The sequence below is a fragment of the Pristiophorus japonicus genome, chromosome 3 (assembly GCF_044704955.1).
Source record: "Pristiophorus japonicus isolate sPriJap1 chromosome 3, sPriJap1.hap1, whole genome shotgun sequence".
Classification (NCBI taxonomy): Eukaryota; Metazoa; Chordata; class Chondrichthyes; family Pristiophoridae; genus Pristiophorus; species Pristiophorus japonicus.
This window is the reverse complement of record NC_091979.1, coordinates 227,089,898-227,106,964: the sequence shown is the minus strand read 5'-3', so window position 1 is coordinate 227,106,964 and position 17,067 is coordinate 227,089,898. Positions and strand designations below refer to the sequence as shown.

The 17,067-nt window shown below is 54.0% G+C and overlaps 1 protein-coding gene across 1 annotated transcript; it reads left to right on the top strand.

The window, feature by feature from the left end:
- The first annotated feature begins 1,242 nt into the window (after positions 1-1,242).
- On the top strand, positions 1,243-16,745 carry LOC139260141 (peroxisome proliferator-activated receptor gamma coactivator-related protein 1-like). Its single transcript, XM_070876346.1, has 13 exons — positions 1,243-1,369; positions 3,786-3,947; positions 4,669-4,824; positions 5,806-8,128; positions 8,484-8,537; positions 8,650-8,695; positions 8,943-9,010; positions 9,779-10,577; positions 11,836-11,985; positions 12,167-12,272; positions 12,551-12,672; positions 13,119-13,270; positions 16,387-16,745. Exons 1-13 carry the CDS (start codon positions 1,271-1,273, stop codon positions 16,488-16,490), a joined length of 4,341 nt encoding a protein of 1,446 aa, XP_070732447.1. The 5' UTR covers positions 1,243-1,270; the 3' UTR covers positions 16,491-16,745.
- Positions 16,746-17,067: the final 322 nt, after the last annotated feature.

Below are 17,067 nucleotides of genomic sequence, written 5' to 3'. Positions count from 1 at the left end.
CCCCCACCCAGAGTACATTCTGTGCCCTTGCTACCCTCAGTGCTTCTTCCAAATGGTGTTCAACATGGATGCGTACTGATTCATCAGCTGAGGGAGGGCGGTAGGTGGTAAGCAGCAGGTTTCCTTGCTCATGTTTGACCTGAAGCCATGAGACTTCATTGGGTCCGGAGTCAATGTTGAGGACTCCCAAAGCCACTCCCTCCCGATTGTATACCACTGCGCTGGTGGGACAGGACATAACTAGGGATAGTGATGGTCGAGTTTGGGACGTTGGCTGAAAGGTCGGATTCAGTGAGTATGACTAGGTTAGGCTGTTGCAATTGTGGCACAAGTCCCCAGATGTTAGTGAGGAAAGTTTTGCAGGGTTGACTGAGTTGGGTGTGTCTTTGCCATGTCCAAATCCAGTGCCCAGACCGATTCGAGGTGCTGTTCGGTTTTATTCATTGTTTTTCCAAGTGGTTTGATACAACTGTGTGGCTTGCAAGGCATTTCGGTGGGCAGTTAAAAGTTAACCACATTGCTGTAGGCGTGGAGTCACAACTCTTTTAGAGTAAACAAAATCAACATTAAATCAAGTGCCCCCCCCCCCCCCCCCCCCCGATCTGGGGGACACTCCAAACACTTTTCACATGCCCTTTTTTTTTGTTTTTAATGGTGGTTTTTGGGGGTTTTTTGGGCACTAAAATCATAATTTTTCCCAAGTGCCCCCTATAAAAGGGAAGGGGGACACTAAAACCGACATTTAAAATAAATTAGACTTTAAAACATATAAACTCAAATTAAAATTTGGTTGCGTGGAGTCACATAGGCCAGACCAGGTAAGGAGGGCAGATTTCATTAGTGAACGAGATAGGTTTTTACAACAATCCGTTAGTTTCACCATTAATGATGCTCATTTTTATACCAGATTTATTCATTAATTGAATTGAAATTCCCTTGCTGCCTAGGAGAGATTTAACTTGTGTCTCTGGATCATTAGTCCAGGCCTCTGAATTACTGGTCCCTAGGATGCTGCTGAATAGCCATGGTGCAGCGGGCAGAGCCAAGGCTGGAGGCAGAGGGAAAAGGGTGGGGGCGGGGACAGAGGACAAGGGCTGGAGGCAGAGGACGGGGACGGAGCAGACTAGGGCTCTGGGTTGGCGTCCGGGACTGGGACCAGGCTTTGCCAGGACCAAAGATGGCGGCACCCAGCGGCGGGCGGGAAGTAGCCTCGGAAGCGGAAATCCGAGCCCGGAAGCGGAAGTGGAAGGCCGGGCTGGGCCTGGTGCAGATGGCGGCGCGATGGGCGGCTGGAGCCCGAGTCCGAGCCTGGGGGCAGCGGGAGATACCCGGCGGCTGCCAGGGCGGCGGGCCGGAGCCCGGGGAGCAGGTGAGCGAGGCCCGGGCCTGGGAGAGCGGCTAGGCCGGGAGCGGCAGCGGGTCCTCCGCCCGGGAGCGGCTCCGGGAGCCGGCGGCGGTGACACGTGTGCGGGTCTGGGCAGCGGGGCGGGCGGCCTGGCCTCAGTGCGGGCCCGGGGCCTGGGGCTCGGCCTCAGCCCCCGGGAGTGGGACACGTGTCACCGCCGCCGGCCTCGGTAAAGGCTGGGCTGTGGTTATAGTAACTAGTGCCGGGCTGTGGTTATAGTAATTAGTGCCGGGCTGTGGTTATAGTAACTAGTGCCGGGCCGAGCTGTGGTTATAGTAACTAGTGCCGGGCTGTGGTTATAGTAATTAGTGCCGGGCTGGGCTGTGGTTATAGTAACTAGTGCCGGGCCGAGCTGTGGTTATAGTAACTAGTGCCGGGCTGTGGTTATAGTAACTAGTGCCGGGCTGTGGTTATAGTAACTAGTGCCGGGCCGAGCTGTGGTTATAGTAACTAGTGCCGGGCCGGGCTGTGGTTATAGTAATTAGTGCCGGGCCGGGCTTTGGTTATAGTAACTAGGGCCGGGCTGTGGTTGTAGTAACTAGTGCCGGGCCGGGCTGTGGTTATAGTAACTAGTGCCGGGCTGTGGTTATAGTAATTAGTGCCGGGCTGGGCTGTGGTTATAGTAACTAGTGCCGGGCTGTGGTTATAGTAACTAGTGCCGGGCCGGGATGTGGTTATAGTAATTAGTGCTGGGCTGTGGTTATAGTAATTAGTGCCGGGCTGGGCTGTGGTTATAGTAACTAGTGCCGGGCCGGGCTGTGGTGATAGTAACTAGTGCCGGGCCGGGCTGTGGTTATAGTAATTAGTGCCGGGCTGGGCTGTTGTTATAGTAACTAGTGCCGGGTTGTGGTGATAGTAACTAGTGCCGGGCCGGGATGTGGTTATAGTAATTAGTGCTGGGCTGTGGTTATAGTAATTAGTGCTGGGCTGTGGTTATAGTAACTAGTGCCGGGCTGTGAATATAGTAACTAGTGCCGGGCCGTGGTTATAGTAACTAGTGCCGGGCCGGGCTGTGGTTATAGTAACTAGTGCCGGGCTGTGAATATAGTAACTAGTGCCGGGCTGTGGTTATAGTAACTAGTGCCGGGCCGGGATGTGGTTATAGTAACTAGTGCCGGGCTGTGGTTATAGTAACTAGTGCCGGGCTGTGGTTATAGTAACTAGTGCCGGGCTGGGCTGTGGTTATAGTAATTAGTGCCGGGCTGTGGTTATAGTAACTAGTGCCGGGCTGTGGTTATAGTAACTAGTGCCGGACTGGACTGTGGTTTGTTCGCATTAAACAGAAAATGCTCAGTGGCTCAGGCAGCATCTATGGAGAGAGAAACAGTTAAGTCTTCAGGAAATGTTGGAGATGGAACAGGTTTTAAACAAGTGCAGAACCTGGGAAAGAGGGAGCATGAAAGGGGCGGCCTGTGAGAGGCTGGAAGGCAGGAGTGATTAAACGACAAAAGGCAAGAAAAGTGAAGAGACAGATGACAGGCCCAGACGAGGGGTAAATATTACACTGAGTGCTGTGAAAGTTCTGGTCTTCATACTATACAAGCACTGGAGAAGGTGCAAGAAAGATTTACAAGGATGAACAGGCTGGGGCTCTTCTCTAGAAAGGAGAAGACTGAGGGGTGACCTGATAGGGCACTTTATGGTTATGGAAAGGTTTGATGGAGTAATCATAGAGAAGATGTTTCCACGTGGGGAGACCAGAACTAGGGACCATGAATATAAGATGATCTCTCATAAATCCAATACGGATTTCATGAGTTATTTCTTCACTCAGAGAATGGTGAGAATGTGGAACTCGCTACCACAGGAAGTGGTTGAGGCGATTAGTATAGATGCCTTGAAGGGGAAGCTAGATAAGCACATGAGGGAGAAAGAAACAGAGGGATATGGTGATGGGATGAGATGAAGAGGGGTTGGAGGAGGCTTGTGTGGAGCATAAACACTGGCACAGACCAGTTGGCCTGTTTCTGCGCTATAAATAAGATGTAATAGTTTCAGGTCATTCTGAGATTATAGTAGCTAGTATCCCATATAAATTAAACTTACTGGTTCAAAGTGTGAGTCTCAATAAACAGGCATTTATTTGGGGAGAGGATGATCTCAGCAATCCATTCTGAGGCGGGTCTGGGCCCTCCGTTATATCCCCTGCTTCTGATGTCCTTTTCGCAGATGACTGGGTTCGGGCAATGAGGGCTGAGTTCTCTGGGCTTAGGGCTACGGTGGGTGGCTGGGTGGGGGCGTTGGGTTTGTTCCAAGGATTTGTGTCCCTGTCCCTCGAGGCTTGTGAGAATCAGAACACAAACCATTCCATGTAACTCCCAAATGTAGAGTCCTTTCTTTCTCTCGTTTATTTTCTGCAATTGCCTTTGATTCGCTGTAGGGAGACAGTCTGGGCGATTACCACTCGTCTGCCAGCCTTCCCGACCTCAGCATCACCGGACTGGACATCACGGATCTGGACACTGGAGGGATACTGGGAGCGTTTCACAGTTATATCGATCAGTCTATAATCTCCATTATTGAAGATTCGTCGGCAACAGAGGTGGGTTGATACTGACACACCCTTGCACTGTGGGTGTGAGCTGGCCCTGTGTCCCTTAAAGATGCACTGACCCAGGAATGTGTACCATGCGCCTCTCCCCTTCGGGAACGTTCTCCTCGGGTAAGCAGCATGTGCCCGGACCCCCGTACTGCTGCTCCTGTGATAGGTAAGCAGGGTGCCTCGGGGCGTTCCCGGGACTTTGTGTGGGGGTGGGGGGGCAATCCTGGGACCTCTGCTTCTGGGGGGGGAGGACCAATCCCGGGACCTCTGCTTTGCTTCTGAGGGATGGGGAGGGGGGTCGTTCCTGGGACCTCGGGCGGGGCGGGGATGGGGGAAGACAATCCCGGGACCTCTGCCTCTGGGGGGGCGGGGGGTTGTTCCTGAGACCTTGGGCGGGGATGGGGGAAGGCAATCCCGGGACCTCTGCCTCTGGGGGATTGGGGGGGGGAGGCGGGGGATTGTACCTGGGACCTCTGCCTCGGGGCCTTCCTGGTTTTGGACGTTTACGGCTGGGTGTGTGGAGACCTGCCGAGTGCAGGTGAAATGCAACTTCTCTCCCTGGGCTGGGCTGTTCACCCCCCCCCCCCCCCCATGAGATGGATCGTAGTGTCATGGTTACTGTGCTCTTGTGGTTTGACCGGTCCCCAGTCCACACGGCCCGTTATTCACACTGTGCGTGGCGAGTGGTCATATCTGATACTGAACCCTGCTCCGTTTCCAGAATAAAGCCCCGTTGGACGAGGAGAGCGAAGCGACGCTGCTGACGGCCCTGACCGAGATTCTGGACACCGTCGACGATGAAAACCCTTCTCCCTTCGACACGCTTCCCGACTCGGAGCTATTCATCTCGCCGAAAGACGGGCATGGGCGCTCTCTGGTAGGAGGGGTTGTGGGAGCGTGTGGGGGGCAGCGCTTTCTGGTAGGAGGGAGGGCTAGGCGAGAGGACTCGATGGTTAATATCAGGGTGATACTACATAGGAACAGGAAGTCATTCAGCCCCACGAGCTTGTTCGACCATTCTATCAGATCATGGCCAATCTGTATCTCAACTTCATTTGCCTGCCATGGTTCCATATCCCTTGATACTCTTTTTAAACCCCCCCCCCCCACCCCAAAAAAAATCTAGCGATCTCGGTCTTCAAAGCTCCAATTGACACCCAGCACCGACAGCCGTTTGTGGCAACAACTGGTGTTGCTCCAGATGTCCACCACCCTTTGTGTGAGTAAAGTGCTTCCTGATTTCTCTCCTAAATGATCTGGCTAGAATCTTACCATTGTGGCCCCTTGTTCTGGATTCTGCACCGGAGGAAATAGTTTCACTGTATCTGCCCCATTGAATCCCTTTATCATTTTAAACACCTCAATTAGATCACCCCACAACATTATAAACCTTTCAGCCCCAGTATCATTCTGGTGAATCTACACTGTACCTCCTCCAAGACCAATCCTTCCTGAGGAGGACGCCGTACTCTCGATGGGGTCTGACCGAGGCTCTGTGCGACTGAAGCACCAGTTCCTGTTTAAATTCCGCCCTTCCTGAAATAAAGGCCAACATTCCGCTCGGTGTTGATTACTTTTTACTGATTTGTGCACATTGGCACCGAAATCCCCTTCCACTGCCACAACACCGAGTCACAGTGGATAGGTGACTCTACCCCGCGCTCCCCTGCCGCCGCACTCATCCCCTCCTGCGCGCTCTCCCCCACCTCCCTCCATGCTCTCTTCCTTCTTCGAGCGCCCCCGTCCCGCTTCTCTCCCGCTCCCTCCCCCCTCCTCCCGCGCGCGCTCTCTCCCTTGCACGTTACCCCTCTCTTTTACCCCATCTCTCTCATTCTCTCACTCTTGCGTTCCCTTGTAGGCTGGGAGCCACTCGTGGGCCATATTTCCAGACTCGGGGAAGGAACTTTTTGGACACAAGATCCTGTCCGCTCCCAGAGGCCCGAGTGCCCTGTGGAGGTTGGAGAAACCTGTGAGCAGAAGCTTTGGCGAGGTGATTTCGCAGCAGCGTAGTGATGGCGAGGAGGATGAGGACTCAGCCAGCAGCGGGCAGGATGTCTCTGAGTCTGGCAGTGAGCTCCTGGACCTGCAATCGGACGAGCTGCTGGATACAGCCGATGAGCTGGAGAACGGAGTAACGCTTGTGATTGGACAGGAATTGCCGTGTGTGATCAATGTGGAGCATGTTTCACTGTCTGACCTGGTCAAGTTCGTTCACCCTTACTGTTTGCCCAGTGGAGCCATGTGTCTTGGGACAGACATAGCGGGCGATGTGCTCCAGTTGGACATTCAGGTGGTGCAGGAGGGTGAACTGCTGGACCTGGAGGTACCGGCGGCCCTGAGCACAGACAGCCAGCGCCCGCCGGGTACCACACTTGAGGCTGGCATGGCACTGGCCGCCGGCGAGGAACCTGCGTTGGGCCAAGACCCTGCCCCAGAGAGTCTTCCCCAAACTCTGCAGCAACAGCAAGTCTCGCCTGTTCCCTCGGCGCATCAGGAGGGCAGCCCCGTCCCGGCGAGGAAAAGAGGACGGCCGAGGAAAACGGCAAAACCCGCGGAGACGGCGGTTGTTGGCATGCAGCCGGACGGCCCCAGAACGCCGTGTACACGGTCCAGCCTCCGCACACGGCTTCGAGCTGCAGCGAGCGAGACCCAGGCCCTCGGCAGCGCCCTGTCCCCACCAGCCCACCGCAAGCGGGAACAACTGGCTGCTACTTTGCAAGAATCCAGACACTTAGCCTGGCAGATGGAAGAAGTGGAACTGGGAGCCGGGAGAATCCAAACCAGGGGCAGAGCGAGAGCAGCCGGGAGCAAGGCTGCACAGGGCCCGAGGAAAGCCGCATCGCCTGAGAGCCAGCCTGGACTCCGAGGCTCGAGCTCAAGCCACGCTTCGCAAGCTGCCAGGGTGGGGGGGGAAGCAACCCAGCCCCCAACTGGACCTGGAGAAACTGCTACAATACAAGCCCCACACCCGAGAGAGGAAACTGCTTTGGACACCAACCCCGCCCTGGCCCCGCAGGCCGGCCCCGTCCTGGCCCCACGGGCCGACCCTGCACTGGCCCCGCAGGCCGGCCCCGCCCTGGCCTCACGGGCTGGCCCCGCGCTGGCCTCACAGGCTGACCCCGCCCTGGCCCCACAGGCCGACCCCGCCCTGGCCCCGCAGGCCGGCCCCGCCCTGGCCCCGCAGGCCGGCCCCGCCCTGGCCCCGCAGGCCAGCCCCACCCTCGCCCCGCAGGCCCGGCCCGCCCCAGCCCCAGCATATCCCGCCTGTAATGCGCTAACTCCTGCGGCCTCCAGTAACGAGCCCAAACTGCGGCCAATCAGCCTCCAGCAATACCGGCTGCGACTCCAGCAGCGGCAGCGAGACCCCGGCTGGAATCCGCGGCTCGCAAATGAATCCGGCCAGCAGCGCGCCTGGCCCGTCGTCCCCCTTCAGTCCATTGTCCAGGGGGAGCTCAGCATCCTGCCACTGGAAACCGTTGGATCGGCGATCCGCGGACAGGCGGCTCTGCCCACGCTGGCCCTTCCCACACGGACCCCGCGCTCGCTAGTTCCTCCCACGCTGGCCCCTCCCACGCTGGCCCCTCCCACACAGCCCCCGCCTACGCGGCTTCCACCATCGCTGCGGCTTCCACCATCGCTGCCTCCTCCCACACCGGCACCTCCCACACCGGCTCTGCAGCTGCTGGGCTGGGCCACTGGAGAGTGCCCGCCTGGGATTCAGCACCAAGCCAGACTGGGAGCAGCGATTCATACATTTCTCCCGAAGGGTCAGACATTCCCAGCTCAAATCCCGCCCCAGATCCTGCCCAAGATCCCGCCTCTGGCCCAGATCCCGACTCTCCCCCAGATCCCGACTCCGAATCTCACCCAGATCCCGGCCCCAGAGCCCGGTCCGGAACAGGCCCCGAGCCCCACAATGGTTCTTCCAGTCGCAGCCCAGGCTGCTGCAGGCGGGATGTGCGATGCTGCACCGGAACAGGACTGTTCGTCTCGGCAGAACAACTTGCCGCAGGCAAAACCTGTCCTAGCGCCCACAGTGCCGGCCAAATCTACGCCAGTCCCCCAACCTGTACCAGCGCAGAGACACCAATCAAGCAGGGCGGCCCCGGCCCAGGAGGAGCGCGATCGAGAGACACCCAGCTCCTCGCCGCAGGATATCGGTTCAAAGGACAAACCCAAAGGTATGTAAATACCTGCTAACAGGTGGAGAACATGTAGGTGGTGTTGTGAATGAATGAGGAGGGTGTGCCCCATTAAATGCCGGCCATGTTTGTCCCGTTTGGGTCTGAGTGAGCCAAGGTGTCAAACCCCCCCCAGGGGTTTGTCAGCCTGCAGGCGCTGTCTCCACAGGCAGCTGTCGTAGCACATGAGCTGCCACAGTGAGTGTTGGCCGGAGATCCAACTGCCCCCCAGTCTGCCGGTCCCCCTTGGTATTGGGGGAGGGGGGACACCAGGTGTGAGGAGAGGGAAGTGGGGCAGGGCGGATACGCTGGCGTTTTACTGTTCAGTCGCTGATGCTTTCTTCCCCCATCCCAGGTATCGAAGCGGCCGATGTGATGAGTTTGCTGGAACAGTTTGAAGTCACTGAGGGTGAGATGGGTTCCTGTTCATTGGTGTGGAGATGGGCGGGGCCGGGACCCATGCTTTCAAGCACGGGATTGGTGGGTTTTTCCGGTCTAACGTCTCTCTGATTCCTTTTCAGCCACAGAGGAGGAGCCGCCAGACTCTCCCCGGGGAGGCAGCGTTGGGTGAGTCCAGTCTGAGCCCTGGTACAGGCCCAGCTCGCCCATTCTGTGCTGGGGGGGAGGACTGCGAGGGGTGGGGCGTCCCTGGGGGGGAGTGGGGGGGGAGGGAGGGCGGTTGGGGAGAGGGAGTGGGGTGTCCCTGATGGAGGAGACTGTCCCTGGAGGGAGGGAGGGGTGTCCCCAAGGGGGGCCTGTCCCCAGTGTGGGGGTCTATAAATTGCTGGTAATTTTCTGAGCCTCGTGTTTTCAGGTCAGAGTCACTGGAGGAGCGGCAGCTGCTGGATCACATGTTGGGGGCGGAGTTGGCAAGTACCGCAGGTGAGTCTCGGATCTTGAATCCCCCTGGGGGGGGGGGGGATAAATCCCCTGACCCTGACAGTTGGTGGGGGGGGGGGGTGGAGGATGAATCCCCTGACGGGGTGGTGTGTCGACCGGGGGGAGAGGGGGAGGGTGGATGTGCTAAGAATGCCGCGTGCTGAGTCACCCCAACCACCAGGTGTACTTATTTACTGGATCAGGCAGATATACTTGCCTTGGAGGCAGTTAAGAGAAGGTTCACAGGATTGATTCCGGAGATGAGGGGATTTACTTGTGAGGAAAGGTTGAGCCTCTACTCATTGGAATTCAGAAGAATGAGAGGTGATCTTATCGAAACGTATAAGATTGAAGGTGCTTGACAAGGTGGATGCAGAGAGGATGTTTCCACTGATGCGGGAGACTAGAACTAGGGGGCACGATCTTAGAATAAGGGGCCGCTCATTTAAAACTGAGATAAAGAGGAATTTCTTCTTTGAGGGTTGTGGATCTGTGGAATTCGCTGCCTCAGAGAGCTGTGGAGGCTGGGTCATTGAATATATTCAAGACAGAGATACAGTTTCTTAAACGATAACGGGATAAGGAGTTTATGGGGAACGGGCAGGGAAGTGGGCCCGAGTCCATGATTGGATCAGCCATGATTGTATTAAATGGTGGAGCAGGCTCGAGGGGCCGTATGGCCTACTACTCCTATTTTTTATGTGCGAGGATGGTGGGCTGGGAGGGTTTTTAAGACTGTCTGCTCTGATCACGGTCTGTGTGTGTTTGCAGGATTGACCCCTCCAGCCACGCCACCCCACCAGATCTGGAAATCGCTTCCGCCGACGGGCTTTCTGAGGAAGCAGAGGTTACCGGGAGCGACCCAGAGTTCCCTGGGCTCTCCACTCAGGACCGTGAGGCTCATTGAACCAAAACCTCTGCCGCAGAATAACCGGACAAAATGGGAGGCGTGTGAGAGTCCGCCCCCTGACCCCCTGACCCCGCCCACTGCGACCTTCGGCTTTGGGGACCATGACTATTGTTTACCCAGAGTTCTGAGCTCCCAGCCGTTTTTGCACAACATCTGTCCGTCAGCCGAGGCCCCGCCAGATGTTGGCTGCCGCTGGAACGTGAAGCGCCAAATGAGCATCACCATTAAAACAATTACCTCGTTGAGCCATCGATCTCCGAGTCCATCGTGCCAGGCTCTGCCAGCCGGAGAGCGGCGAGTGTCGGAGCCGCGCGGTGACAGGAAGGCATCGGATTCCCGAGGAGCAGCGGGGGAAGATTGCACCGCCTCCGCCAGCCTTGGCACTGGAGCAGCAAGCACTGACCCCGGCACGAGCTACCCGCAGGCAGTGAGTAGCGGGAACCTTGGAAGTGACGCCGCCCAGGGAGGCCATTGCGCGACTCTGTCGCCCTATAGGGATGGAGAGACTGGGGAGGAGAAACCCTTCGACTCTCCGCAACATTGCCCAAGGACTGGGACCTCCCCCTGCTACAGGCGGCGGCGATACTCCAGCTCGTCCAGCTCCAGCTCCTCCTCCTCCTCCTGCTCCCGCTCCCATTCCCCTGCACGGAAGAGGAGGCGGTAAGATTCAGATGTGAAACCTTCTCTTGGTCAAGAATACAATGCTTTTTAATGTGCTGAATGTATATCATCCCGGTGTGTGGGAGTTCCCTATGTGGTTCTGCTGATATCCAAGACCAAACCGTTCAAATTATTCTCTCCAGTGGCCACTTGTTTAACCGCCGGACCCTAGTTTTTCTCCTCCCAGCTTTCCTCTCCCCATCCCGCCCCCACCTCCCAGCTTCCATTAAAGAGCCATTTCCCCCCCCCCCACCCCTTGCTCCTGTTAGACGGCCAGTCCCAGTGCATGAGCCAGCTGGATAAGATAGACAACAAACCTCCAGAACATCTCCTGCTGAGCTGTGCTCTGCTCCTAACGTGACGCAGCGACCAATGCTGAGCTCTGCAGATGACAGGAGCAAGTGAAGGATGTACTGGTGTCGGTGGATGTCAGCCAGCCTCGGCTGTGTTCCACTTGGTACTGAGAGCTCGCTGACTGCTGGCAGTGCCAGGTCTGGGCCCTCCATCCATGCACCAGCAACACAGGAACAGGAGGAAGTCATTCAGCCCCTCGGGCCAGTTACACAGGAACAGGAGGAGGCCATTCAGTCCCTTGGGCCAGTTACACAGGAACAGGAGGAGGCCATTCAGTCCCTCGGGCCTGTAGCACCATTCAGTTAGTTCATGGCTGATCTGCACCTTAACTCCATTTACTGCCTTTGTCCATATCCCTTGGTACCCTTACGCAACAACAATCTATCGATGTCAGATTTCCCACTTAAACAGCCTGGCTCTAATTTTAAGGTTATGCCCACTTGTTCTGGACTTCCCCACCAGCATCTCTCTCGACCCTATCAAACCCCTCAATCATTTTAAACACCTGAATTAGATCACCCGTCAACCATCTAAACACCAGGGAATGTGCTCGGCCTCATAATTTAACCCTTTTAGCCCTGGGTACCATTCTGGTGAATCTGCGTTGCTCCCCCTATGAGGCCGATATATCCTTCCTGAGGGGCGGGGCCCAGAACTCGATGCAGTTACTCCAGGTGGGGTCTGACCAAGGCTCTTTGCAAAGACCAGCACCGACTGCTAAATTCATGAGCCCAGAATCCAGCCCGGCACTCCAATGCAGTCCTGAGGGAGCGCCGCACTGTCGGAGGGGCAGTCCTGAGGGAGCGTCGGAGGGGCAGCACGTTGTGCCTGGGATAGTTACTGAAAAGGAAGGTTGGAGAATGAGGTAATGTGAGGCTGTTAAATGTTGTCTCGTTGATAACAGATACTGCAGGAGACGATCTCATCATTCCCGACACAGTTCACGATCCGATTCCCAATCCAGCTCACGTTCCAGATCGTATTCCACATCCTATTCAAGATCTGTCTCTCGATCCAGATCAAGATCCCCACAGAGACGCAGCGTCCGAATGAGGTAGGAATTGCTGACTGTGAGTGCAGAGTGAGACTTTCATGGGGGTGATTCCAAGGATAGATAGAATCGTGGGGGGGGAGGGGTGGCGTTTCCGGTGGGGGGTGGGAGGCGGATTGATTGCCTTCCCCATTTACTGTTGCTCCGAGTGCAGGGTGAATTTTAACAGTCGCTGCTCCTTCAGTTATTTCACAGACGATTATGATCCGTACGATGAGGAGCCCAGGAATCGGTACTCTCGACGGGAAGATCACGAGAAGAACAGCAGCCGGCGGAGGGAGCTCGCGATCGTAAGCACAACATTCCGCTGCTCATCCCACCATCTCGGACAGGGGGAGTAAAACAGACCCCCGCTCCTGGGGTCCGATTCCTGCCCCTGGGGTCCACACGCTGGGTTACAGTCCCCTCCCCTGGGATCCTCACTCTGGGATACGGTCCCCTGCCCCGGGATACGGTCCCGCTCCCTCACTGCTTCCCTCTCCCTCATTAACTGCCACTAACCAGTGCGCGTGTGGATAATGTGCTGCCGCTGGGAAATCTGGTTACATCTGGGTCTTTCTCCGAGCAGGAGGAACGGCGGGTTGTGTACGTGGGAAAAATCCGGAATGGAATGATGCGCGAAGAACTGAGGAGACGATTCGAGGTGTTCGGAGAAATTGAGGATTGCAACATTTACTTCAGGAATGAAGGGTAAGCTCGTAATTTGTTCGGTATTGATCAGGGCCATTGCTCCTTCCCGATGCGTCCCTGCCCCCGACCCCGATGGCCCCCCCCCCCCCCCGACCCTGATGTGTGTGTGTGTGTGTGTGTCCCTCCCCCCCCACCCCCGACGTGTTTTCTCTCTGCGTCCGTCCCGGCGCCCATCCCACCCCCCGTTGCGTCTCCCATCCCCTGTGCTGAAGTCCACACCCCTTCCACTCCCAACCCAGTCTCCCAACTTTCCAATCTCTCTTCCCTCCCCCCCAACGGTGCTCCCAGGGTTGTAGTGTGAATTTGGTGGGTTTCTCTGTTCGGGGGTGCTTTGGTGAAATCCGGTTCAACTCTCTCGCTTCCAATCCGCGTTTTAGCGACTCAGTAAGAATTTCTACTTGGTCTGGTTCTTTGAACCTTTTCTAACTTGAGCTGATTTCCTCCAGAGATAACTATGGGTTTGTCACGTACCGTTACACGTGTGATGCATTCGCTGCTATTGAGAATGGGCAGTCCTTACGCAAACCCGATGAGTTGCCCTTTGACCTCTGTTTCGGCGGCCGGCGACAGTTTTGTAAAACCAATTATGCGGATCTAGGTGAGTTCAGCAAAATACAAACTGAAATGTAACTTTGCGTTTCGGATACTCCTGTCTGTATTGGGGGTGATTCAGGAGTTACATAAGAACATAAGAAATAGGAGCAGGAGTGGACCATTTGGTCGCTCGAGCCTGCTTCGCCATTCAAAAAGATCATGGCTGATCTTTGACCTGAACTCCACTTTCCTGCCCGATCTCCATATCCGATGATTCTCCTAGAGTCTAAAAATCTATCTATCTCAGCCTTCAATAAACTCAATGAGCATCCACAGCTCTCTGGGCAGAGAATTCCACAGATTCACAACCCTCTGAGTGAAGACATTCCTCCTCCTTGCAATAAAGACCAACATGCCATTTGCCTTCCTAATTGCTTGCTATACGTATGGAAACTTTTTGTTTCCTGTACGAGGACACCTAAATCTCTCTGAACACCAACATTTAATAGCTTCTCATCATTTAAAACAATTCTGTTTTTCCACTTAACCTAGCTATATCCCTTTGCAGGCGCACAACTCACTGTCCCACCGAGCTTTGTATCGTCAGCAAACTTGGATACATTGCACTCGGTCTCTTCATCTAGGTCATTAATATAGATTGTAAATGGCTGCGGCCCCAGCACTGATCCTTGCGGCACCCCACTAGTTACAGCCTGCCAGCTCCCCAAGCTCTGTTTTCTGTCCAATCCTCTATCCATAAGAAAGAAAGAATTGTCCTGGTCAATATTTATCCCTCAATTAACATCACTAACAGATTAATTGGTCATTATCACATTGCTATTTGCCGTTATCACATTACTATGCACTAATTTGCTGTAAAGCGCTTTGGGATGTCCGGTGGTCATGAAAAGCACTATGTAAATGCAAGTCTTTTTTTCTCTCTCCCATATTACCCCCAACCTTATGAGCCTTTATTTTGCGTAGCAACCTTTTATGTGGCGCCTTATCGAATGCCTTTTGGAAATACAGGTATACTACATCCACTGGTTCCACTAAGGAAGACACAAGTAACCTTCTGGAAATACTAGCAAACCGCGGGTCTAGTGAGAAGGAGGAACTAAAGGAAATCCTTATTGTCAGGAAATTGTGTTCGGGAAATTGATGGGATTGAAGGCCAATAAATCCCCAGGGCCTGATAGTCTGCACCCCAGAGTACTTAAGGAAGTGGCCCTTGAAATAGGATGCATTGGTGGTTTTCCAACATACTATTGACCCTGGATCAGTTCCTATGGATTGGCGGGTAGCTAATGTAACCCCACTTTTTTAAAAAGAAGGGAGAGAGAAAACGGGAAATTATAGACCGGTTAGCCTGACATCGGTAGTGGGGAAAGATATAATAGCAGTGCATTTGGAAAGTAGTGACAGGATCGGTCCAAGTCAGCATGGATTTATGAAAGGGAAATCATGCTTGACAAATCTTCTAGAATTTTTTGAGGATGTAACCTGTAGAGTGGACAAGGGAGAATCAGTGGATGTGGTGTATTTGGACTTTCAAAAGGCTTTTGACAAGGTCCCACACCAGAGATTGGTGTGCAAAATTAAAGCACATGGTATTGGGGGTAATGTATTGACGTGGATAGAGAACTAGTTGGCGGATAGAGAACTAGTTGGCAGACAGGAAGCAGAGTAGAAATGGCAGGCAGTGACGGGTTCCGTGCTGGGACCCCAGCTAATTACAATATACATTAATGATTTGGACGAAGGAATTGAATGTAATATCTCCAAGTTTGCAGATGACACTAAGCTGGGTGGCAGTGTGAGCTGTGAGGAGGATGCTAAGAGGCTGCAGGGTGACTTGGACAGGTTAGGTGAGTGGGCAAATGCATGGCAGATGCAGTATAATGTAGATAAATGTGAGGTTATCCACTTTGGTGGCAAAAACAGGGAGGCAGAATATTATCTGAATGGTGACAGATTAGTAAAAGGGGAGGTGCAACGAGACCTGGGTGTCATGGTACATCAGTCATTGAAAGTTGGCATGCAGGTGCAGCAGGCGGTGAAGAAGGCAAATGGCATGTTGGCCTTCATAGCGAGAGGAATTGCGTATAGGAGCAGTGAGATCTTACTGCAGTTGTACAGGGCCTTGGTGAGGCCACACCTTGAATATTGTGTTCAGTTTTGCTCTTCTAATCTGAGGAAGGACATTTTTGCTATTGAGGGAAGGTTCACCAGACTGATTCCCAGGATGGCAGGACTGACCTATGAAGAAAGACCAGATCGACTAGGCTTATATTCACTGGAATTTAGAAGAATGAGAAGGGACCTCATGGAAACGTATAAAATTCTGACGGGATTGGACAGGTTAGATGCAGGAAGAATGTTTCCGATGTTGGGGAAGTCCAGAACCAGGGGTCACAATCTAAGGATAATGGGTAAACCATATAGGACCGAGATGAGGAGAAACTTCTTCACTCAGAGAATTGTGAACCTGTGGAATTCTCTACCGCAGAAAGTTGTTGAGGCCAGTTCGTTAGATATATTCAAAAGGGAGTTAGATGTGGCCCTTACAGCTAAAGGGATCAAGGGGGTATGGAGAGAAAGCAGAATGGGGTATTGAAGTTGTATAATCAGCCATGATCATATTGAATGGCGGTGCAGGCTCGAAGGGCCGATGGCCTATTCCTGCACTTATTCTCTATGTTTCTATGTTTCCCCTTTATCTACCCTGCTAGTTACAACCTCAAAAAACTCAATAAATTTGGTAAACATGATTTCCTTTTCATAAAACCATGTTCACTCTGCCGAATCATTTGATTTTCTAAGTGCCTTGATACTACTTCCTTAATAATGGATTTCAATAATTTCCCATGACTGATGTCAGGCTAAGTGGCCTGTAGTTCCCTGTTTTCTCACTCCCTCCTTTCTTGAATAGAGATTTTACATTTGCTACCTTCCAATCCGTTGGGACCATTCTAGAATCTATGGCATTTTGAAAGATCAAAACCAATGCATCCACTATCTCTGTAGCCACCTCTTTTAGAACCCGAGGATGTAGGCAGTCAGGTCCAAGGGATTTGTCGGCTTTTAGTCGCATTAGTTTCTCAGTGGGTTACTCATCTGTGTATTGGGATGATTCTGGTGCTATTTCTGAGAATAATTATAGGAATTTTTCTCTTTCAGATTCCAGTCACAGCGACTTCGGTTCTTATTCAACCAAAAGCAAGTTTGACTCTTTAGACTTTGACACTTTACTGAAACAGGCCAAACGGAGTCTTCAGAGGTGACAGCAGCGACAGTGGGGAGGGGAAGGCGTACGAGGGAGGGCGAGTCCGATGGGACTGCGCGTGTCCCGTTTACATGCTGCTATTGGATGGGATTGAGATTTATATAAACTCCGACAGGTGTGTGACTGATGGGCTGCAGCGCTGCAAGGGTTAACTCGTAGCCATGACCAGCCGTGTGTTCAACAGCACGCACCCTCGGAGTGAAAAAAAAAACCCGGTTTAAAAAAACTAATAAAATATTACGTGAATACTAAATGCTGCCGCTCATCATTTCATCAATCGTGGAGCGAGAGAGAAGGGAAGAGAGAGAATGGGACGGGGGAAAGAGAAAGAGCGAGAGACTGGGGAAGAGAGAGATTCCGGGGGGGTGGGGGGGGAATGGGGAAAAGACAGAACGGGAGGGGGGAGGGGGGGGGCGGGGGAAGAGAGAGAATGGGACTGGGGAGGGGAGGGGGGAGGAAGAATGGGACTGGGGAGGGGGGAGAGGGGGGAGGGAGGGAGGGGGGGGGGGGGAGGGGAAGGGGGAGAAAGAAAATGGGGGGGGGTGGGGAAGAGAATGGGACTGGGGGAGAGGGAG

What these genes read in the sequence shown, in the direction of transcription:
- LOC139260141 (XM_070876346.1), top strand. Translation starts at nt 1,271, where the DNA reads ATGGCGGCGCGATGGGCGGCTGGAGCCCGAGTCCGAGCCTGGGGGCAG. An exon ending in AAGATTCGTCGGCAACAGAG is followed by an intron (nt 3,948 to 4,668) that starts GTGGGTTGATAC and finishes CTCCGTTTCCAG; the next exon opens with AATAAAGCCCCGTTGGACGA. An exon ending in CCTGCACGGAAGAGGAGGCG is followed by an intron (nt 10,578 to 11,835) that starts GTAAGATTCAGA and finishes CGTTGATAACAG; the next exon opens with ATACTGCAGGAGACGATCTC.